The sequence below is a fragment of the Danio rerio genome, chromosome 10 (assembly GCF_049306965.1).
Source record: "Danio rerio strain Tuebingen ecotype United States chromosome 10, GRCz12tu, whole genome shotgun sequence".
Taxonomy (NCBI): domain Eukaryota; kingdom Metazoa; phylum Chordata; class Actinopteri; order Cypriniformes; family Danionidae; genus Danio; species Danio rerio.
Window position 1 is genome coordinate 33,088,448 of NC_133185.1, and position 25,550 is coordinate 33,113,997.

At 33.1% G+C, this 25,550-nt stretch overlaps 1 protein-coding gene across 1 annotated transcript; it reads right to left on the reverse strand.

The window, feature by feature from the left end:
• Window positions 1-32: 32 nt before the first annotated feature.
• On the reverse strand, window positions 33-24,537 carry rps6kb1a (ribosomal protein S6 kinase b, polypeptide 1a). The gene is made up of 15 exons (XM_685634.10): window positions 24,318-24,537; window positions 22,063-22,106; window positions 21,857-21,974; window positions 19,929-19,997; window positions 18,404-18,551; window positions 15,687-15,744; window positions 14,188-14,288; window positions 13,984-14,074; window positions 13,300-13,390; window positions 9,638-9,745; window positions 9,487-9,549; window positions 9,308-9,385; window positions 9,092-9,199; window positions 5,303-5,415; window positions 33-3,489 (listed from the first exon to the last, which is right to left on the reverse strand). The coding sequence occupies exons 1-15, from the start codon at window positions 24,387-24,389 to the stop codon at window positions 3,231-3,233; spliced, it is 1,521 nt and encodes a 506-aa protein (XP_690726.4). The 5' UTR covers window positions 24,390-24,537; the 3' UTR covers window positions 33-3,230.
• Between the last annotated feature and the right edge of the window lie 1,013 nt (window positions 24,538-25,550).

Genomic DNA, 25,550 nt, shown 5'->3' on the forward strand with positions numbered 1-25,550 from the left:
TGAAATACTTTCCCAGCAAATCCAACAGTGACTTGATAAATACTCTCAAACTTTATTGATTGTGTAGAATTCACCAGGGATTGAGTTCAAATGATTTTCAAAACAAACATTAGCAATCACAGAACACCAGATTAATCATTACACACAATCTCTTCATTCAATACTTCAAACCAGGGGTGTCCATACTCAGTTCTGGAGGGCCGATGTCCTGCTGATTTTAGTTCCGACCCCAATTAAACACACCCGAACCAGCTAATCAAGCTCTTTCTAGGTATACTAGAAACTTCCACCAAGTGTGTTAAAAGAAGTTGGACACTCTGCAGGACACTGGCCCACCAGGACTGAAATTGGACACCCCTGCTTTAAACCATTAAGCTTGTTTTAAGCCCAAAAGTTACACTGTCTGACAGCATTTCTAATAATCATTTTTACCAGCAGGTTAGTGCAGATTTATCGCCAACACCTAATGATTTTCAAGACCAGATTCAGTTCGGCACTTTCTGAAGCTCAATTACACACTACATTACATTTTTATAGGACCATATTGAAATGAAGATAAAAAACCTAAACCATTAACACTTAGCACCAAGTTTACGTCTTAATATTCCAATGTGACTGCAACAGTCAGCAGCAGACCATTTAAGAGGTTTTAAACCCAGTCTTGCGGTAAAAATAACGACAGACTGTCAAATAAAGTGATACACGAAGCCAATTAGGACACATTACGAACCTCTTTCGTCCAGCCAGCATTAAGTCGTTTTAGCAAACGGTCAATAACAGCGTACAAAAATGCAAAAAGCAATGCTTCCATGGTCAAAGTACCGATAATGAGGCGATTTAATTAAGCTGCTGGTCAAAGGCCTTCATATGACGCCATTACAGAGTGTTAATCACCACAGCATTGCAGGCTGTTGTTTATCAGTAGGCACTGTATTTGACAGCTTAAGATGTTCGAAATCTTGCTTTCTGTGCATAGTGAGTTCGGCAATTATTGGCTTGATGGAGACTGCTGCAAAGTCTATACAATTCAGTCAGAGCAATGGCCTCCTAATGTACAACCACAAATACAATCAACATGACGGAAATGATAATCGGGGATGTGAAGTTAACATCACTTTCAATCAGTGAGTAACAATGTCACAACAGAACACCGTTTTAATGGAGAAAACCATCCTTTTTATGCTTCCTTTGGAAAAAGGGGATGCTAAATGCAGTTTTACTGATGAGGATGTTAAGTTATGAATATAACAGCAGTTTGACCAACACAGGAATGCTTTTGTCTGAAGAAAGCTTTCTTGCATGTAAAAGAATCCATATTCAGCGCCAACTGGTTTAAAGTCTCACATCATGACACTTTTTTTGTATCTATTGTAATTATATCACAAGAAAAGAGCACCAACAATCATGAATAATGTATATGATATATACAGCAATCAAATACTGATGTAGTTTTTTTTGTTTTGTTTTATTATGCTTAAACATTCTGGATTTCCCCTCCACCACAGATTTCCACACTTCTATAACCCAGTAGATATTTGTTTCCCTTATATAGTGTATGTACATCCTGAAATATATTAAAAATCACAATATTCTTAAAGTCCTTGAGAAAAATAAAACTATATTTTTTGGACTCCCAACGCCACCATAGAAAGAAGCAAAGTATAATACAAATTAAAGGAGGGTGTTTTGTTTTTGCGTTCGAATCCAGCAAAATCCTGAACAACATTCTTGACTGTGGTGATTAAATAATTTGCATAGTTTACAAAAACAAATGGCACATGAAGAGAAAAATAAAATCAAAACACACAATTTAAGGAGAAAAAAATGAATAAATTATGAATTACTGGTTACAGAAAGGATTTTAGATCTGATACCTTACTGTATTTAATACTAAGGGTGACGCTGAAAAGTGAATATACACTTTGTTTCACCCATATTTTCCACAAAAGTGTAACAGCATATTAATATCTGAATGTGGCTGGGAGGTATTTATACATTTGATGTTAATTTTTCTTGTGTTCTCTGCTATTTTTAGGTATTCTTTGGTCAGAATGATGCATTCTGGAAACTAAAGTACATGTCAGACAGCTGATTTGGAAAAAATAATGCTAAAAAAACAGTGATTTGACTGTTGCAGGTAAATGCAAGGTAGATTCATACTCAAATGTATGAATTTTAAATGTAATCAAGAACAGAAGTGTTTTGAAATCATTCAACACAGAAAAGAGCAAAATACTAAAGAAAAACAGCTTATATCATAGTTGGTAGCTTCGGCTAACACCACTCGGGAATTAAATCACATCACAAATCAAATTCCGCTTTAATATATAAAGAATCTTCTCTTATCCCTTTTGAGGGATAATTCATGCAAATAATAATAATAGCAATAATAAATGGCTGTTGATTTATTCTCCTCCAGGCCATCTAAGCCCTTTTTCTCTTCAGTATGACATTAAAGGTGATGTTTTGCTGAAACTGAGGTCATAAAATACAAGCTAGGGATTATCTACACTTTGAGAGTCAGAAAAACACATGCAGGCAATACCTGTGACTCCTAATGATGCACTGAAGCCATATAAAAGTGAAACAATTGGTCTGTGCAAGAAATTAAAGGTAAGAATGTAGTAAATAATGTCCAGTTTCTCGCTCATATTCTCTTCAGAAGTCTTCACTGTATCATGGGAGTCTGTGAGTGTTTGTTTAATTTTGCCTGTAAATGTTTTCTCAACTCTCAAAGTGCTGACAGTCGTTGACATTGTCATTTAATCAACAACCAATGAACAGTTTCAGCTTAAAAGTTTCCTTAATATTCTACTGAAGAAAAAAAAAAGACGTCTTGTGGAAAAGTAAATTAAAAGCCAAATTTTTCATCGACTGTAATAAAAAAAATTTCTATTGCAAAAAAAAAAAAAAATCACAATTACAAAGCAGCCCAATCTCAGAGCAAACGTCAAATATAGATCAGAAGATATTATGATTTTCTCGCTTTTTTTTAAGCATGAGCATAAATTATAAAGAATAAACCGTTAATATTATGCTCGGGGGTCACCGGACGAACAAAACTGGTCTCTGTGTTTTTCGTTGCAAGCAGCATTTGGATCAACAAAACCCTGAACAAGCTCTGCATGCTTGTGTGAGGTGGCAAGTATTTATGAGATTGAAACAGGGTGCAGAAAGGCATTCTGGGCAATCAAACTAATTCCTAAAGTGCAAAACTCAAAAGTCGTTCATCAAAGCTTCATCTTCAAATGCTTGGGTCTTCTGCCGCCCACTGGATGAGGTTGTTTCATGAAGGATCCTGTGTTGGAACCCAGTGGTTTTTTGATAGGGAGCGGGGCCGAGGCCTCCATGTTGCTGCTCATGTCCATCTGCTCCACATTAGACGCCTGCTTTAGTGCACCAGTGGGCGGCAGGAGAGAGGAGGAGGTGGTCACTTCTGGGAAAAGTGGACCTCGAGACCAACCGTCTTCCACTTCAGCCTTCAACGGGCTGGAAAAAGCAAGTATGGCGTTATGGATCTTTGTTTGTGCACTTGACCTGATGAGCATGTTGTAGCATGCAGAAGCTTAGACTTGGTCCTCATTTTTGGTCGACATTGTAAAAGTGATCAACTAAATCAATGGCATTCTCTACTAGAAGTCCACAGGACTGGGAATTGGTAAATAAAAGATTTTTGGTTTTGGTATACAGTGATCCCTTGCAATAACGTGGTTGACTTTCCACGGCCTCGCAGTTTTTTTTAATGTAATTTGACATGCTTTTTTCTTCAGTGCATTGTGTTCTGTCACCTGACTGGCTGTTGACCACTGTCAATCACTATCAAAGGCACCTGTGGTGCACCCAAAAGGCAGAGGAAGATGCTAATCATCGCAGAAAAAGTACATGCTAAAGGAAGGTAGAACTTATGCGGATGTAGGACGCCATTACAGAATAAATAAATGAAGATCAAATGGTTTTGATCTTTAGTTTTATTCTATAATACTGGACTTATTTTTCTACAAGGTTTTAAACTTTGAGAGTTTTAAGCAAGAGAGAAAAGTGTGAAAATGTTAATGTCTGCCTGAGAGAAGTGTATAAAGTGTAAAATAGGGGGTTTTACAGCCCAAAACATCTATAATAACTGTAAAAAAATAAAGTGGAATACTTTGTGGATTTCACCTATTGCAGGCTATTTTTAGAACGTAACTAATTCAAAACGGTTCAATATCCTCTATTTGTTTCCCACACAGAATCCCCGCATGCAGCAATCCCCAGATTCTTAGAGCATTTATATTGATTCAGTTCTTAAATTAATTTCAGTAATATTATTGACTAATATGAAAATGTTGATATAAATTATTTACAGTACAGTTTGTAAAGTAATATTAGTCTTTTAGTAGATCTATTACATAAGAGACTTGCTTTGTTTACAAGGTAGGTTTTGTTTTTGTTTTATATTAAGTTTTAGTTACTCTCAAATTCCGCATAAATGTGTGGATATTTTTTACAATATGACCATATGACTTCCATAGTATGTTTTTGGATGTCAATGGCTACCTTTTTCCAAAGTCGAGAACAAAGACACAAATAAAGGTTTGGAACTATTTTAAGGCGAGTAAATATTAATAGTAAATTTGAACTACTTTAAAGTTACCTTAAAGTAACAATGCATTTTCTTTTGTTTGCTTTTTATTTGTTTTAGATGAGCTAAAAACCAGTATGGATGCACAATATTTATAAGAAGGATAATTTATCGAGCAAAATGGGTAAACAGTTACTTAACTTTTATTGCATTCACATTCATTACTTTTTTATTCAAGCAGCCAATGCTAAATTTGTGACCTTAGACCCTGGTTAAGGCTTTTATACAATGATAAAGAAGATCAAAACTCTCAGAAATGTTTAGTATAGTTTAGCCAGAGCTGCTAAAATATCAGGTTGGATTTTTTATTTTCTTGGCTGCACAAACTGCAGATAATATGAACATTATAATATAAAAATACAAACTTATTGATTATATTTTTTAATCTATTAAAATTATTCAAAAGGACTTGATCTGAATTGGTTAAAATCTTTCAGCGTGCAACCCTAACAACCAGTTCATAAATCTAAGTTGTTTATCTCATCAAACTGAATCCAGAGATTAACTTTAGAGTGAAAAATCAAATATAAAAGTGGAAGATCATAATTGATTAAATCCTTTTTATTATCAATATTTTTCCCCCCAAATAATCCATATTATTTTTTCCCAGCACTACAAGATCATAAAACCAAACACTTAAACGGAGTGAAACCTCCGTGGAATGAGTAAACAACAGATTACCTCACTGGTGTTCTTGGGCTTCCCAGAACCTTGCGAGGTGACCGGGATTTTGGCTCAAAAGTGAACTTTTCTTTGATGTTTTCCAGCACAGATGGAGCTATGTATGTAAAGCCCTGAGGAAAGACGACATCCGAGAAGAGATTAAATAAAAAAAAAAAGTGTTTGGGTTGACAAAATAAAGAAAATAGCAGAGTGTAGAGGATATGCAATTATGACGACGCAAAAAAAAAAAAAAAAGGTCTGGAAAACACAGTTAAACAGTAATAATACAGACCAGATGACAGACATTATCCCTTTCTCGTAAATGTGTCTCGAAAAATAACTAATTTACCACATGTACAATGATGACACACACTCAAAATGTAGGTCGGGAGACAGAAATTGATCTCACATGCATTCTTGAGGGCTCTACATGGCATGCTGATGGTAATTAAGATCAAATGGTGTATAAACAAATTTTGAGACCTCCTCCAAGATACTTTTGGGTTACAGTGTCATGTACAGCAAGGCCTTGGTGGGGCATTATATTGTTCTGTTTTTCTAAAGACAGGGTTTCCACAGGTGTTACCAAGTCAAACTTAAGACTTTTTTATAACCCTTTTAAGACTATTAAGAATGAAATTTCAGACTTATATAGGGCTAAATGCTACACTGCAAAAATTCTTTACTTACTCAGATTTTTTTTTCTTTTTTCTAGTCCAACTGTCTAAAAATTCTTAAAACGAGAAGCATTTTCTAGACAAGCAAGTCTTGTTTTAAGAAATAATATGCTAAAATTAAGTGAGTTTTTCCTTAAAATGGCGTAAGCAAAACAATCTTGTTTTTTCTTTTGACATAAAAAGTTTTTGCTCACCAAATTGGCAGATTGTTTTGTTTGTTTTAAGGAAAAACTCACTTAATTTTGGCATATTATTTTTGATAAATATATTTCTTTAAAAAAATCAAAGCAAGAAAAGCATTTTTTGCAGTTTACGGATTTTTCTTAACTTTCTTACATTTTTTGTCACATTTTTTAAATAATGTATCAAATCAAGCAGACCCTTTTTTGTTAATCAACTTAAAAAAAACTCTTTAAAACTTTAATAAACTAAATGTATAATAGATTGTTATAATATTAGCTATAAATAGAGTTTTGCAAAAAGTGTTATTGAGATGTAATGAGTTTTTAAATTTAAGTAATTTAAGAATTAATTCACATATAAAGAAATTTAAGTCTTAATTTGACTTAAACTCTTTAAAACGTACATAAACTAAATGTGTGCACAACTGACTGTTATAATATTAGCTATAAATAGTTTTGCACAAAATTTTATTGTGCTGTATTTTTGGTAATTGGATGTGTGTTGGATCTGTTGGGTAGCTTTACGTAAACAAAGAAAAATTATGACCTGTTTAAAATGATTTAAGATGTACAAGACACCATTTCATTGAATTTAAGACTTTTTAAGACCCCGCGGACACCCTGTAAAGCACATATTGTTTACATTTATGAAGAAAATCTGTTATCATTATGCATGTAGTATGTGTAACATTAAATGAGATAAATAAGCATCCATCTGTTAAAATATAATTCTATAGGGAAACAAATTAGAGACTATTTTTTTTTTTTAATTCTGAAAACTATTAAATCTGTTCCCTAATTTTAAAATAAAAAATATTGCCATTTTAAAGAATAACTGACAACTGGTCAAAATAATAATAAAAAAGTATTGTGTTTAATATATTTAGATTCTTTTTTACAACACACAATACCAGTGTTTTGACTTTAGATCAGTTAAAAAAGGCAGTACTTGGTGGAATTACCCTAATTTTCAATCACAACAAACTAAAAAAAAACAAACACTACAGTTTAAAGTTTGAAGTGATTAAAATGTTTTAAAAGAAATACATAATGCATCAAGTTGATTAAAAGTAACAGTAAGGAATGGAATGTTTGGACGATAATAAATGCTAGAAATGTGAACACATACTTCCATGCTTTATGGCAGTGTACTAAGATTCAACCTTTTTGGCAACCTGTGTTAAGACATTTAGATGAAGGCCTGGGATTTAATATTCCCCTCTCACCCAGGATATGTCTTTTAGGTGATAAAACTGAAGTTCCACATATTGAGTTACGAGTTCTCCCTTTTAACTGTTGGCATAACTATAGCAGCATGTATAATACTGAGGTTTTGGAAAGACAATGCTCTTTACTTAAATTATGAATGGAATTAATGACTGAGAATGTGTCGTTAGCCCAAATGAATGGCAGTCATAAGTAGGGTTTCTACAGGTTAAATTTAAGACATTTAAAGACATTTTTAAGACCATTATGAATTAAATTTTAGACTTATCTAGCATTAGCATTAGCTAAATGCTAAGGATTTTGTCGAATGGCTCAGTTGGAAAAAAATGTTTATTTGCCCTATCAAACTTTTTTTTAATTAATTGAATAAATGCAATAATATTTGAGTTAAATCTGAGTTAAATATTTTAAATATTGTGTCAAAGCAAGCAAGCTCTATTTGTATACATACACATTATTTCAACATAACCTTTCTTAAATATATATATATATATATATTAATGTTTTGAAGGTTTAAAAAAACTATAAAAAACTATGTATGCACAACAATCTGTCCAGGTCAGCTTCCTCAGCAGTAAATAAAGGAAATGAATTCAACCATCATGGTAAATAGAGTTAAACAAAAAGTTAAAAGTTTTATTGAAATGAATTGTTGGTGAGTGGATGGGTGTTAATGGCCTTGATTGGGTAGCTATACATGGACAAAGGAAAATTAAGACCTGTTAAAAAAAGATTTAAGACCCACAACACATAATGTGAGTAGGTTTAGGATGTTTTAAGGCCTACAATTTTGTTTTTGAGATTTAAGACATTTAAAGACACACTGATAAGAAAGTTGATCTATGGGAGAATTTCATTTCTTCACCTAAACAACAAACGTGTTTACCCTGTTGTGCTCTTTAGTATCATCTTTATGCATCTCTTACTGTTTTCCTAATTATTTTTTCTAATTTTTTAACAGTTTATTTTTCTAAACTGTGAAAAAAATTGTGTGCATTTTGTATGGTACTGTATGTTATATTAAGAGGAAACCAATAAAAACTACATTTTCAAAAAAATAAAAAAATAACGTAAAGTAAAGACAATTAAATTGAGGTGAAACGGTGGCGCAGTGGACATCACTGTCACCTCACAGCAAGAAGGTTGCTGGTTCGAGCACCGGCTGGATCAGTTGGCATTTCTGCGTGGAGTTTGTATGTAGTGTGTCTCCCATGTAGTGTATGCGTGTATGCCATGCTCCTCCAGGTTGGGGGTTGACCATTGGGCTAACAACCCACTTCATAAAAACTAGATGCTACCAAACACCAACATGGTGAGGCTAAATATCAACTTCAATATAAAATGGCCCTGGGAGTAAGTAGGTTAGGACAATTAAATTGCTACAAATTATTTAAATTTCAAGTTTTCCATATTTCTTGGGAAACAAATTAGCACGTTAGAAACATTTATGAAGAATTATGTGACTCTGAAGACTGGAGAATTTATGTAGAATATTCAAATTCATCATCATGGAAATAAATCAAATTTGAAAATGTTTAGAAATAGAAAACATCACAGTTTAACTACATCTTTGATCTAACATACACATCCTACTGCTCAAATCCATTCTAGATAAATGATCTGATGATTGCACAAACATAAATGCAACTCAGCTGGAGACACGACAGAGGTATAGTGTTGACACGGAGATAAATTTAGCCTAAAAAGTACCACAGACTCACCAGGAAGACTTGGTTGTCGCTTTCACTGAGCTTCGTGTCATCAGGGCTGTCCACGGGAGTCTGACTAGTGAACTTTGAGTCAAACTGGCTAACATCATCTGCGGATTGCTGCAAAAACATATATCTGTGAGGCAATGTGATCCAACACAACATATTACAACATACACAACACATGACTATTAGCAATAAGAGAAATCTGCAGAGAGTTGATCCTACCAAAAAGGGTTTGAATGGAGGATCAATTTTGAATGCCAGCAGATCATCCCAGTTTATGTGTCTGAAGAAAGAGTGGCGCTAAAAACAAATGCTCTTTTAAAAATACAGAACACTCCATTATATATGTAAATGTCAGGTATGCATGATTAATAGATTCAAAGTATCAGAAAAGCAGATACCTGGATGTCTAGAACATCTCTAGGACTTGCTCCAATCCGTACCGATGCATTTCTCTTCAGCAACTGGATGCAAATAGCAGGCACACACACAAACTCAGTTTAATTAAGCAATAAGACTGAATATCTCGCTAAAGCTGATTGACTGATTTACCTTTTTGAGGAGGTCTCGAGCCTCTTGGGTGAGGTACGGTGGAAGGTTTAGTTTGCACTTCAGGATTTTGTCAATGGTCTTTTTCCGATTCTCCGCTGTGAACGGGGGCTGAAAGTAAAAGGGTTTAAATGTTAAGAGCATGCAGTCGGGGTAAACTTAAGTTTGTATTCCCTGTACAACTCCTTGAGATATTTAAAATATTCACAATAAAGTTTACTTTGTTTTTACCCCTTGTGTGCTGTCAGGATTGTTTTCATCTACTCTGGGCTGATTTTAACTTCTACTTTGCCCACAAGTTTCTTTGCGTTTCAGCAAATGGTACGATTTTTGACACATATTTTGGGTAAATGCTTTGAAAATGTTCAAAAAGTTAACACATTCTGGGGAAATTGACTACTCTTTCGTTATGTTAGTGGTTGTTTTTGCCCCGTTGACTTCCATTATAATGACATTATTTGATTGCAAAGCCATGACACCCTACAATCATGCATGCGTCCTTGTTGCGAAGAGACAAATTTTTTATTTTTTGCTGTTGATCATCAGTTGCAGTACAAAAAAATGTAAGTTTCTGGCTTTTATCTTGAGTATAGTGTGTGTCTGTTACTGTGAGACCTTTCCTTCCCACTTACCTTGATATGTCAGAGAGAATCTAAATAAGCACCCCTGCTCTCAGGGCAAAGTAATCATAGTAAGTATATTTATACACGCACACTATAATCTGTTGTTTTACTCCATAGAACTCTATATAACAGCAAGACTTTTTTTTGCCCAGGCCTATTTAAAGGTTTAATGCTGCCAACTGATGATCAACAGTGAAAATGACAATTTTTACCTCTTCCCAACAGGGAAAACCACCAACAATCAAAAATGCATGATTATATGGTGTCAAGACTTTGGAATAAAAAAATATCAATATAATGGAAGTCAATGGGGCATAAACAGCCACGACTTCAGCCATGACTTCTCCCATAGAAATATGTAATCCCAAAGCAAAGAAAATTCATTTTAAAATTCTTCACAAAATATACCCAGTCAATGCATTTATCTCAGAATTAACTGATATTGCAGATACTTGCTCTCTCTGTCAGGAAAGTGAGGAAACTTTCACTCACGTGTTTTTTTACATTTAAAATCTCACAAAAGTTTTGGTCAGATTTACATAATTATTTGAATAAATCACAATCAAAAAAACAAATCTTTAAAATGAAAGATATTAATTGTTATTATTCTAGTCCCAAAAATAAAAATGAAGAATATATTTATATATTTTCTTATATTTTATGCGAAATTCTTTATCCACAAACAAAAATGTCTTAAATCCTCTCCCTCATTTGCACATTTTTTTAAATTATAATTGATTAATTGCTTAAAGGTATAGGTTTATCTAACAACAATTTTGCAAGTTAATAGAAACTTATGAAAATATCATGCTTCCAGCAAGTTAGTCTTTAATGCTTTCTGTGTTTTTTCATTTAATATTGTACTTCCCCTTTCTTGATTTCATTCTCTTTTTTCTTTTCTATTTCTTATCTGTTACTTATTGCTATCACTTTGTAACTGTAGGTACTTGTATTCCAGTCTCTTACAGATTACTTCCTGGTTTATATTGTACATTTCTTCTTTTCTAAATAAAAGTTTATTTAAAAAAAAATAAAGAAAGAAATAAAGAAAAAGAAATGAATAAACAGCCACGAACATAACAAAAGGGTAGTCAATTTGAACAATACGCAAGAGTTAAATATGTCTCAATGGAAGGAAGTTATAATTTCCTCTGCTCTCACTAAGAACAAACAATGGCACCACTTGAATCTATATGAGCTAAATATTTCTGATATATATTTCAAAATTACATTTTTAGTACATAGGAACGATAAGAAAGGAAAATGTTTAACACTGAACCCCGACACTAAACAGGCATGTGATCAGCCGAGGACAAAAAAGAAGGAAGACGAAGTAATTTTATAATCTTGCATATTGTCAGCAGCTGTGTCACATTATAGGACTACACAATATCATTATGTTATATAAAGAGTAGCATAGGTAGGTCTACAATTACATCCCTAAAAGACGTCTGTAATGATGCAGGTTGTCTGCTGTGATGACGATGAAGACACTCACAGCCTTCTTTGCTCTTATTTATTTACCAAGGGTGTCTTCACTTAGTAGAAGGTTTGGGAGGAGTAACCCCTTAAATACACTAATGGATTAAATGTCAAATATGCACATACAAGTACTCTGTTCAGACGTCTTCACCTTTTTGGTCATCATGTTGAGCAACTTTAAATTTGTATCTAAATTATTTAAATTAACTGTTTGAACAAGATTACATCAATGTTATTTTGGGTTTAGGCAGGCAAAATGGTGTGTCACTGAGGTCAGAAATAAGGTTGACAACTATTTGCAAAATCTCTGTCAATAGATTAACTCATCAGGGATTATTTCTGATAAATTTACACATATCCTTGTCGTGTTATTTTAAAGTCTCTTCCATGTCTAGCGATAATGTGCAGGTCTGTCTTCATGGCAATAAACTGAAAACTGGAGTTGATGGTGAATAGCAGCAGGTTTTGATTAGACTTTTTAATTTAAGGGTCTTATACAAATGCCTAAAGGCAAACCTGTACCTTTCTGTTTGCGTTAAAAAGTATCTTTGCCACAGGTACAGTGGCCTAAAACAACCTTTGAAAAGGTCAAGGTGTGTGTATATTGTTTTTATCATCATCATTTAATACAAATTTAAAATTATGTTTCTACAGTTTCCGACTGGATTTGTTAGGCATGTGTTTGAGTGAAATAATAATATTTGTTTAAGTCCATAAAGGTCTAATAACATTTCTTATAAAATTGCAAATAAGAAATGCCATTTAGAAGATTTTGTACTTAGAAAATAACCCAAAAAAAGTTAATTTGTAGTGAATATAAAGTTCCCAACACTTCTAAAGCTAAAACACATGCTTTTGTCTTGTCTACTTTGATATTTTAAGCAACAACAAAAAATAATACAAACAAAAATTATGTTTTTTACGCAAATATGACTTTAAAACATAAATCTACCAAAATATACATTAAAACAGTAATGTCATTTTTAGACTAAAGGAACTGAATTTTAAATTGAATGAATAATGGTCACACTTTTTAGGTACAATTCTCACTAGTAATAAACCATTAGCTAAGTCTTTCAGCTCAATAAACTACTAATTAGCTGCTTATTAATAGCTAGTAAGGTATTATTTGGATTTATTGGGTAGGATTAGGGATGTAGATTAATATCATGTTTTGTAAGTACTAATAAACAATCAATATCTTAATAATAGCATGTTAATAAGCCAATAGTTATTATTGGGAATTAGTACTTCAAATAAAGTGTTACCAGACTAGTTAACAATAATACTATTTTTAAATTTCTGATCAAATAAATGCTTTGGTGAGCCTAAGAGACTTCTACAAAACATTTATAACAATTTTACCAACCCAAACGATATTTTTTAATGGTAGAACACAGATATTCTATAAATGTTTTCAAAATACTGTACAGTTAAATCTATATGCCTGTATTTACCCACAGATAAAATCCACAATTTATTGACCTAATTTATTCCATCATGTCAAACATTAATACAGCAGCAAGAAATCAGAGAGCAGACGTGAGATCAGAAACTCACAGCTCCTGTTAGCATGTCATACATCAGAGCTCCCAGGCTCCACCAGTCCACAGCTCGGTTATGGCCACTTCTGGTGAGGATTTCTGGTGCCCTGAAAGAGGAGAGGAACAGAGAAACAAAGAGAGAGACCAAAATTAATGCACAGAGAGAGAAAAGGCCAGCAAACCAGCCATTTTTTTGTTCTGCTGTCTTTTTTTTCTTTTTTAACTTATACCCAACTGACACCAGAGGCCCCAAATGGGCCTTCAGCAGATGTGATTGATGGAGGCTCTGACCTCGAACTGCCCTTTTAAAGAGGACATAACATCAAGAAGAAGACTTTTCCGTCTCATTTAAATTGAAGATCAAAGTAACATAAACAAAATCAATATATCATATTTGTGAACTTGTTTTTACATCGGCTAGTTAGTTATTGACATTATAGAAGTGATAGACCATTTTGAGGGATGTAAACAAAAACAATGATCCCAATGTATTTCCTGTTTTACATTTTTTTATTTCTATAGCTTTTGAGCTAATAATGTTATGATAGCTGTTTTAACATTAAGTTATGATTGAATTGTCTCGTTACAGTTATGAAATAGCTTGACAACAAGCAGGAAACGTTCATGGGCCAATGATATGACCACATTGAAATGGTCTGTAGTGGTAAAAATTAAGTTGTTGAACTGGGTTTGTACATACATGTACTCTATGGTTCCACAGAAGGTGTGTGTGACGGTACCATCGTGGATCGACTCCTTACAAAGTCCGAAGTCTGTCAGCTTGACATGACCTGAGAGGAGAATAAAGTGAGTGCATTCAGAGATTGAAAACTCTGTGATGCGAGCTGAGTGTTTGGCTGTCTGTCTGGGATAAAAGGACGGACGTGAGTGTGTGTATAATTACCGTTGTAATTTAGCATGATGTTCTCTGGTTTCAGATCCCTGTAGATGATGCCCTTCTGATGAAGGTGACCTAAGGCCAGGGAAATCTCTGCCAGGTAAAAGCTGGAAGTTGATTTATAAAAAACATGAAGAAAAAAATAATAGATCCAAAATGATTCATTGATAATTTATGTAATTAATGTTTGAATAAAATAAGCAATACAAAATCAATTTTATTCTATGCAAGTAATCTTTAAAATATAACGCAAAATAAAATCAACATAAAAAATTAAAAATTTACCTAACAACTAACAATCAAGAACTTATGAACAACCAATGTAAACAAAGATTAATAAATACTGTATTGCATGTATTGTTCATTGATTGTTTATGTTAGTAAATACATTAACTAATACAACCTTATTGTAAAGTTGAAAGTGTTTCTATATATAGACATATGCACACATACATACACTATGTACTGTATATGTATACACACACACACATACATATACACTAGTGTTGTAACAGAACACAAATCTCACGGTTGGGATCACACTACAGTTTTTGAGTCACGGATCGAACTATTTTTCGGATCAGCAAAATTGGGAGGAGACAAATGTCATTTGCTTTTCATTTAGACAAAATTATTACTGCAAAAACCATTGGTTTTAACAAACAGAACTTAGAACCTGTAATTTTAATAAAAATAAAATCAAAAAAGAACCAGCTGAAAAAAAGGAAAACAAATCAATACAAAAAATGATCTTTGCTACTGTTGCTGATAATGCTAAATATAGAACGCCAGCAGTATATACAGTATATAGAAAGGTGTATCATTTTTGAAAACCTATTCAGTGACATAATTTTGATGGTTGTTTTTTCGCCACCCATTGGTTACACAACGTAATTGCTACAACATTCACCAGCATCAAGTTCCATTAAACGGTGATTTTAATCTTTACCATTAACATCAGTGTTTATATCAGAACTGTAAACTGTTCCGCCAGTACTTCTGTGTTACTTAATTATTTGTAACTAACTGAAAAAGAGTAAAAACTGAATCTCTCTTGCTTAAACAGATTTGAAAACAGTGATTTGAAGGTTTAATAAAAGTATCCAAATCCTTATCATTTATCATTTATGTTGTGCAGGTTTGAATTGAGATCACAATCTTTTAATGTTTAATTGTGCAGCTTTACACTTAAAGTAGTAATGCAGGCTAAACAAACAGTAACAGAAAACACCTTTCCTTAATAACCTAAGCATTTAGGTACCATCACAACTTTTTCCATCAACCTATTTTACAAGGAAGCCAAAATGCTTTCATACACGTAATTTGAATGACGCTGGAGGTGATCGCTCTGCATTTGTTATAAATGTTGGATTAACCTACAAGTTCAAAAAAATGTTACAACCCTCCCGCACAAGATCAGTGTTTACACACAAAACAGACATCCGACAAGTCATCCTGACCCTGGAACGATCAATATTCTGATAAGAGTAATAGGACTCACTCACCAGGCCGTGTCCTCCAAGAAGATTCCCTCTCTCTCCAGCTGCATGAACAGCTCTCCACCTGTTACACAAACAACAACCTCATTCCATATACTTTCTCTAAAAGCAAGTCCTATGTTATGCAACTGTGCAAATTCACATTTATATACATGTTTATTTTTTGCACCCAAACCTGAAATACATACAGAGGACAATATTAGACAACTACAAAACCCAAAATGTTAAGGTAACTCAAACTTGTATGAGGAAACCAATTGCAACAAACTATTTAAGCTCAAAAACTAATCCTAATGAGTACTGTGAACTTAATCCACTTGAGTAAACGGAGCAATTTGAGCACAGTAAAACCCAATAAATGAAGAGAACTCAAACCGTTTGAGGAAACAGATTACAACAAACCATTTGAGTAAAAAAAATTGATTTAAATGAGTACTGTGAACTTACTCCATTTAAGTTGAAGAAATTAGATATTTAAGTAACTTATTACCTTCAACACTGAGTTCAAATTTCTTTTCAAATGAGTAGAATTAACTTTCAGTCAATTTGGAGTGGACTGTTGGGTTTTACAGTGTATGAACATTGTTGCAGCTACTAATAGGGAATACTAGGCAATATGACAAAGATGTCATATCATGATATTTCCATGAAATTTCCAAAGCAATTTTTTCAGTTTCCCATTACATTTTTCTTAACTATTTTAATAATATTAGAACTTAATTTGTTTTTGTTTTTTTTTACTTTTTTATTAATTTGCAAAATAACTAGTAAAATATTATGTATGGTCAAAAAATACTAATTAGAAATTAGTTATAAAAAATGTTGCGTTTTACAATGTATTTGAAAATGAATTACATTTTTTTACAGGAAGGCAATTTATATTGTGTTCAACTGCAAATAATCTCATATCCTGCTGATGATATATATAGATATATCTCACAATAGATTATATGTTTCTGTAACTTTAATCAATTAATAGTAAGCAGTGGGGACAGTAAGTACTGAACACATCATGTTTTTTCTTGGCAATAATATTTCTGAAGGAGCTGTTGACATAAAAATTAACCCGGATTTTGGAAAATCCCAAACAATACAAACATAAAAACAAAACAAAGGAAAGAAATCTGAAAAATGAGTTATGGGTAATAACAATGGAATGGAGAAAGTACTGAACTACTGAAACATTTAATACTTGATATAAAAGGCTTTTCTGTGATGGCAGCTTAAAGAATTAAAGTTGTGATTTTTTTCACAGACTTCAAAAAAGTGTAATAATCTTGATGGTTCTGTGGGTCTCGACTATCAAATATGATCTTTAATTTGTGTTTTATATTGGATTCAAGTCAGGTAATTGGCTGGGCCATTTTACAGCTTTATTTTCTTTCTTTGAAACCATTTGAGAGTTTCCATTGCTGTGTTTTGGAACATTGTCTCGCTGAAATGTCCACCCTGGTTTCATCTTCATCATCCTGATAATATAGATGTTGGACTGAAGCAGCTAATATTCATTTACAGTGACGAAGGGCAGAGGGTTGCTGAAGAACTTTTAAGAGATTATAGCTGTTCTCTCGGCTTTCACTGCCTTTCTGCACCTCCAATTCTTCATGTGTTCAATACTTTTCCCTGCGTCATTTCATCTTATTACACAAAACTTAATTCGTAAACTAATTAGATTTGTTTTCTTTGCATGTATGCATGTTGTCTTTGGTTGTTACCAACATCCGGTGAAAATTTCTAATTAGATTAGATTTAGATTAGATTAGATTCAACTTTATTGTCATCACACATGTACAAGTACAATGCAACGAAATGCAGTTTAGGTCTAACCAGCAGTGCAATAGCAGCAAGTGCAGGATACAGGAATAAGTTATAAAGTGCAGTTATAGAAAAACTATGGTGATATTTACAGATGGATGTACTATGAACTTTATATACAGGTTGGATAAGCTATGAGCAGATTTACAATATATGAATATATATGCAGGTTGCTATTAATAATCAGTAGTGTGCAGATAGATAAACATGATTACAAGTGTATATGTAACAATATATGAATATATGTACAGGTTGCTATTAATAATCAGTAGTATGCAGATAAATAAGCATGATTACAAGTGTATATTTATAGTGGGTGTGTACATAATTACAAATGTCCATATGCAGTGGTTATGTACAGTTCAATAAGTAAACAGTTCAATGTGGTGCAGTGAATGTGCAAATTCTTAAATGTGCAAATGTTAAACAGTGCAGTTATTGCGAGGAGTTTAAGTTAGAGGAGAGTGGGGGGTGTATTGGGGGGGCAAAAGAGTCAGTGGGGGGCAATTTTGTAGTGCTACAATATTGCTAAATATATTAACAGCACCTTTAGAAATATGTTTTCTGAGACAAATGATGACATGTTCAAATGTACTCATTTATATCCAATTCTTTTTCTTACTTAAGTCAGAATCTCAGAACCTTGAATTTTTGATTCAAGATGTAGAAATATAAAATAAATAAAAAGGTAAGCCCAACATAAAATACAACCAAATAAAATGCAAAAAGTAAACAATGTACTTTTAAATCGTGAAAAGTTATTACAGTAAACAATGAATATTTTAGCACTACAAAATAAAAAAGACCATAATATGAAAATATTAACTTTTTATTTCATCCAGACGATTGCACAGCCCTAACTACTAATGTATTTTTGCCCAATTAGCTGCTGAAAATGTTAAACTCACCACTGAGGTACTCCAGGATGAGATAAAGTTTTTCTCCTGTCTGAAAGGCATATATAAGGTCCACAATGAAGGGATGCTTAACTTCCTCCAGGATGCTCCTTTCTGCTTTAGTGTGAGCAGTGTCTTTTGCATTGCGTACAATCATAGCCTGTTGAAACAGATAAAAGCAACAGAATTCAAGCTTTAAGATATGATGTGTGGAAACTCACACTTGTGTTGTAACTCCTCTAATCAGCGCTCTAAACTCATCAGGTCGGTGTCATTAATGCTATTGTTGCAATAAATAAACGTGTAAATCAAATTCAGGAAAGGAATCTAAACCATTTTAATCACACAAACCGCAGGGAGCAATGCAGCAAAGGTCTCATAATGATTAAACCGTGTCCACTGCCTTAATGTTTGCTCTTCTTGTTACCAACTGTAGTTTAAAAGCTATTTAAGCTATAATTGCACTCAATGAAGAGGCCAATATATGCTTATAGTAACAGAGCAGCATCCTGGTGGAAGATATTTATTGTCTATGATAATATTATAATTGTTGTTTGAAGGTTGTGTGAGCAGACATTGTTGAGCGTCTCACTCAAATCACAAAGAAACACATTGAGAATTCATGAAGAAGCCTATAAGAAGAATTCTTAAACTTAAGTTAAAAACTACCCTAAATGAGCTTGTTTTTTATATTTAATAACATGATATATGCTTTAGTAATATTAAAGTTATTTCCCCTCTGTAACTTTCCCCAAGTATATGAGCGTGGTTGCAAATGTGTTAATGATTATATTCAAAAACAATTATCATCGAGGAGGTCACATTTTAGACAGTGTTTACATTTCCGTTTTAATAATGAAAACACAGCAGTCAACATTTGAAGAGGACCATCATCTTTTATCAAGGTTGTCTACAAAATTTTGAACAACACCCATTCTTGTTTTGAAAAACCTTTTTTGATCCACTTCAGATGTAGACTACAGTAGTTTCAACACACTTGTGTTTATTTCCTGTATTAACCCAATTTAATAAAAATTATTGATTGTATAAATTAAGTCAATTAATAATGACTGTCTGCCACAGATTGGCAGTTTTAGTGTCATATTTATCCATGTAAAATTGGTCTTGGTCAGCTAACATTGCATTGTATTCATAGTGTTATGATAACATTTTGTGTTACTGTGTGTCTTTTGTTTTGATCAATAGTGTCAAAATAAATAATTGATTGTATTATTAACCCTTTAAAGGGCATTTTGAGTGTTACTAGGAGTTTAAACAAGACTTTTAAGAACGTTTTAGCCTTTATAAAATACATTGCAATTTACCCTTGTACAAAAAGATAAAAAGAAACATTTTAGCAGCTGATGTGAAAAAGAAAAACACTAAAACACTACTGGCACTGTTTACATGTCATGAATCCTTAAAACATTTTTCACCCACCTGTAGCAAACCACACTAATAAAACCTGTTAACCAGCAGAACCAGCCCAGGCTGACTTAAATTATCATGAATATGGGGAAAATATGCAGGGCAATACCTTCTTCAGGACCTTCATGGCAAATATCTTTCCAGAAGCTGCCCCGGCAACCTTGCGAACTTGGAAAACCTGTTTAAACACAACAACAGAAAAAATGACACAAACAAAACAAATGACGCTAACCCAAACAAAAGTCAAAAGACTGGTAGAAATGGCTTGGTCTTGTACAATTATTTACAAAAAATAAATCTACAAACAAACTCTTGAAGTAATCAAATCTTTGTGTTTTTGTTTCTTTGCATATTTACAGCATCTCTTACATCGGCATGAATAACATTAAAAATTGTTTTTTAAGGATCAAATCAGCATATTAGCAGGATTTCTGAAAGATCAAGTGACAATGAAAACTGGAGTAATGCCTGCAAGACGATTTACAAATAAATGACTTTTTTCTTTAGTAAAAATCTGTTCTTTTAAGAATAATTTACAATCAGCATTGTGTGTAATTATTTACAATGTAACTAGGTACTAAGGTTGCACAGTTTACCGGTACTATGGCAGTATCATGATACTATGGCTCCAAAATACTGGCAGTGCCACTGTAGTTTGTAAACGGTAGCATTGTCATTAACAGTCTGTCTACAGTACATAATGTTGCATGTGGAAAAAAATTTTCACATGTTTGTGCAACAATAGACCATTTTATTTTAATAGTGTATGGAGTCTTCTAAGGTTACAAAACTGTGTAGAATTCATGCCTTATATGGTAGCCTATTGCATATTTACTGATGCTTCAGTTCAAATCTAAATCCCTTCATTGCTGCTCATGTCAATATGATTTAATAGCTACAACAACCGTGACAATCTCTTAAAAAGAACACATCACAATGGGAAATTTTGAATTACTTTGGATTACCTGATAAGACTGAAAAAAAATGTAGGTGAAAAGACGTGCAAATGATTTTTGCTCAGTAATAAGGGAATTGTTAATTTATTCAAGTAGGCCTATTATAACAAATAAAATATAGTATTTATGACATTTTTCTTTAATTCATGGATTTGAGTTATGAATTACAGTAACGCAATACTACTGGGTATCACAATACTTCAGCTGATATAGTATTATGACATGAATGAATGGTATCGTGACTACGTTACAAGGTACTGTAGTAAAATTACTTTATTTACAGAAAAATGTAAAGCAAGGAATTACTGTTACAGTTTTAGGTTATTTAATGGATTACTTATAGTGTATTTCCTTTAAAACTGCAAAAAACGGTTCGGTATGAATTAATTAAAAGAAATTGTATTTAAAGTAACTGTATTTAATTGTATTTAAATTAAATTTGCATAATTATTCAATTTCTAAAGCAAAAAATTACATTTATCAGGATAATCGTGCATGCTTAAACAATGAACGGAGTAAAAAATGAATGACAATATGTAGTATTTATGAAATATGGTGTCATTGGTTTGAAACGTTTCATGTTTTCTAAAAGTTTTTTTTTTCCCTTTTTGCAGAATAATTCTGTTTGTTGGCTAAATAATGTCATGTTTGTTATTAAAATGCTTAGGTATAACACTTTAACAAAGCTAAAATGCCATATATAACTCTGATTTAAAGAATTATAATGATTTAATTTAAGCATTGAGATTTATAGAGATGTTGAACAGTATTTAGTCAAGCAATTCAAATAATCATTAAGTAATTTAATTACTTTTCAGACATTTTATTTAGACAAGTAAATTAAATACAACTGTAATGATGTAATTAGTAATTACTTATGTTTAAATGTAACTTTCCCAACACTGTTTACAATAGAACTATTTATACAGTATGTTTCTTTAAATAAATGCAGTTTTGTTGAGAACAAGAGAATGTTTGAACTACAGCTTTCAACTGTTATTTTCTGGCCAACATTGTGTGTCCAAAATACATGCTGTATTTTGGTCACATGCAGGGAGCAAACACTGCTAGTCTTGCTTACCTTTCCATATCCACCTTTACCCAAAACACGAAGCAACTCAAAACACTCTGGACGAATCTTCTCAGTTCCTTGATTTACACTGTCTTCAGAGATCTCAAACTTTTCACAATCTTCCATACTGCTCCAAAACATTCAAACAGAGATATTTAATTGTGGATAAGAGATACAAAGGATATAATTTAGTTTGTCCACTTTGACATACTCACAACTCAAAACCGCTGCACTGGTCTATATATTCATTAATCTTGGCCTGTGGACAAAAAAAAGGAAAACTTGTTTTGTGATTTTAGTAGGTTTACAGAGATTTTTTTACGTGCACTGCAGCTTTTTACCAAATGCACACAGTGTGCAGATCTGACAAAGCTATTTAAGCTCAATCTATAGCAGTGACTGATGCGTACTGGCTCTCCTGCACCAGACAGAGTATCAAGGTCACTGATCGGCTGTTATCACATTACAGGACCCAGTCTAACAATAGTGAGAGTGTCTGACCAATGCAACTCAGACCTGCAATGGATATTTAATGTTTTCTTTTTGTTTCAGTGGCAATGCAAGTGCACAGCCTGAAACTTTCACACACACACAAAAAAAAAAACATGTGTCAAACACTAAACCCCATTGATTATGCAATCAATGAGGTTTAGTGTTTCAAATTAAGTTTAAAGGGACGATACTTCAAAAAAAAGGAAAAACAATATGTTACTTTATAACCCTCTAGTCATCCTAAATGTAGGTGACTTATTTTCTTGTTTAGAACATACATTTTCATTGGTCTTTGGTGATTGATAAAACACAATTCAGTGGCTACTGGCACTTTTGACTCAAAGAAATATATATAATAGAGCAATTCCATGCAAATGTCAACCTTACCATGAAAAAAAATTGCATTTCCACCAAAATATCAAAATCTGCATTTTTTTGTGTGTAAGCAAGTATTTTACAGTGATTTAAAAATATTAAAAAATTGTCACTGTTAATGTTTTCAAATGATTAAATTTGATTAACCAAAATCACACAAGTGCCAATTTTACGTTGGTCACATCCATTACAAAGCTTTTTCCTCATAAATGTAAAAAAAAAAAAAAAAAAAAGTCAAATAAAATAAAATCAATCGTTTTTGTTCTATAGTGAGCCGACTCTTATGCTTTTGATTACCATTGTTTCTTTTGGGTTGTGCAGTTTAATTCACAGAATTTCTACAAAGTACGCTGTATTCTGTAAACTCACAGACTATTTTGGACACATCCATAACAAATGTTTATTTCCTCATTTAAAATATAAAAAATGTTTACAGATTGATATTTTTCTGATCCCTTAACTCTGTGGTTGGAGGTTTTTACAATATAAACCGAAGTTTTAATATACCCTTAAGAAATACTTTCTCTGTGAATTTATGTTTTGAGATTTTACCACAAATGTCACATCCATAATGCTGGAATTGCTCAATAATAAAATTACCAGCAATTCAGCAAGACACACTGATGTCTGTCTAATAAAGCAAACCGGTAATAATATGTGTGAAACTGATTATTCAGACATTATTATCAGTCATCCACAGCCTTGGGTGTGTTCATGACAGCTTCCTATCAGGTACTGTAATATTGCATTTGCTTGTCCAAACTCATGTGCAAGTTAACAAAGTTTGTTTACAACTACATGATACAGGTTGCTGGATTCAAGAAAAGCACAGATAGTACAATTCTGATGAACAATACGGTATATTTCCTCCCTCTTATAGTTGTAAACAAACCGTCAGCTCCTGTGAGTTAGTGAACAATTGTTTTGCTTTGCAACAAAACATTGTCATGAAAGCACACATGATTGTTGGCTGAGGTTGTAGATTAGAAAATGTTCTAAACAATGTTTGTTCTTGAACAGATTAGCAATTTGCTTTATGAGACAGTGTATATTTGGTGACCACAATTTTGTTTTGCATCTATATGTTTATCTTGACTTTCAAAGTTTCAGGTTTCTGAAAAGAAGGCTTGTTGTTGTTTTTTTAAGCTGTCTCAGTTAATCAATAACGTGCTGACCAGCTATTCTGTCCTAAATAATCAGCTAGTAGTTAACATTATATCTGATATGACTAACTTTAGCTAGTGGATGGTTTGTTGCCGTTTCAAGACCCACCATCTTAATAACCAGCCTGAACCAGCTAATATCCAGCTTAGACCAGCCAAAACCCTTAAATCTTTAGCTTTAAAACATGATTAAAAAGAGATTAGTGGACTATTCTAAGCTTTTTCAGACACACCATTGTAACTTGGGTTTAATGTGTTGGACTAATTGAGTGATAACTTGTCAATTATATAATAGCCGACCACGGTACTGTCACACTTTACCATAGTACAGCCATAGCACTTTTAAGCCGTGCTTTTAAAACGGTAAGGTGTTGGCTCTATTCTCAGGCCGGTTCAGTCAATGCGGAAAATCTGAAACGAGCCGGTTAACGGGTACATACCCCGTCGGAGAGCTCCTCATCTGACACGTTGTCCTCCGGCGGGTCCAAATCGATATCAAACACCCCAGCCATGGCCACAGTCTCCTTACTCTCCAATACCCGAATTAAGACGAATCCCGACGCCTCATGATCCAGCACGACTCACCGACGCCATAACCGGCTCCGGTACGCAACGTTCCCCAACGGAGATCAACTACCGGTAAACGTAAATCAGAATGTCACAGGGCGTCAGTGCGCATGCTCAGAAATGTGTAAAACAAAAGTCAACAAACAGATTGACCATTTTAATCAAACAAACACACGAATGTGTTGCTTTTTACTCCGACAGATTCAAAGTCGAGGTAAGAGTGTGTTAAATATAGACACACGTCATTTTGGGTGTTTAGGAAGCTGGTTTTAGGTGTAGTATCACTGAGTTACCAATAGATGTCGACAAAAGACTGGATAATGTTTTGATTGCGTCCATAGCTCCGAACAACTTGTCATGACTTTCAGACAGTTATTGCACAATCGGTCTTGTGATCCTGTGTTTTAAAATAGGTACGACAATAAAATTGTGTACTCTCTATATTAGAATTGTTAGAATTAATAGTTCATATCAGTCAAGTGTGCGATTCTATTTTAATCAGTTTAGAAGTGCTGGCATTCAACAATAGGCTACTTGATTGCAGATCAATATCACGGTCACTTCATAATAGTGAATTCAGATATACAAATACAGACTTGTTATGTCTCCGTCCTAATATTAATTTGATCTAATGTCAGCTGAGTTGTCAGCTAATCCAATCTTTAGTCATTCTTAAGCATCGTCATAGTATGTTTCGTTTAATTTGTCAACACTCCTGTTTTCTAGCATATCCAAAATACTCTGGTCCTCTAAATCTTTTATCAATTTCTATTTTCTTTCCATTCTATCTTTTATATACAGTTGAAGAATTATCAGCCCCCCTGTTTATTTTTTCCCCATGCAATTTCTGTTTTACGAAGAGATTTATTCAACACATTTCTAATAGTTTTATTAACTCATTTCTAGTTACTGATTTATCTTTGCCATGATGACAGTAAATAATATTTTACAAAATATTTTAAGACACTTCTATACACCTTAAAGTGACATTTAAAGGCGTAACTAGGTTAATTAGATTAACTAAACAGGTTAGGTAATTAGGCAAGTTATTGTATAACGATGCTTTGTTCTAGAAAATCGAAAAAAATATATAGCTTAAAGGGGCT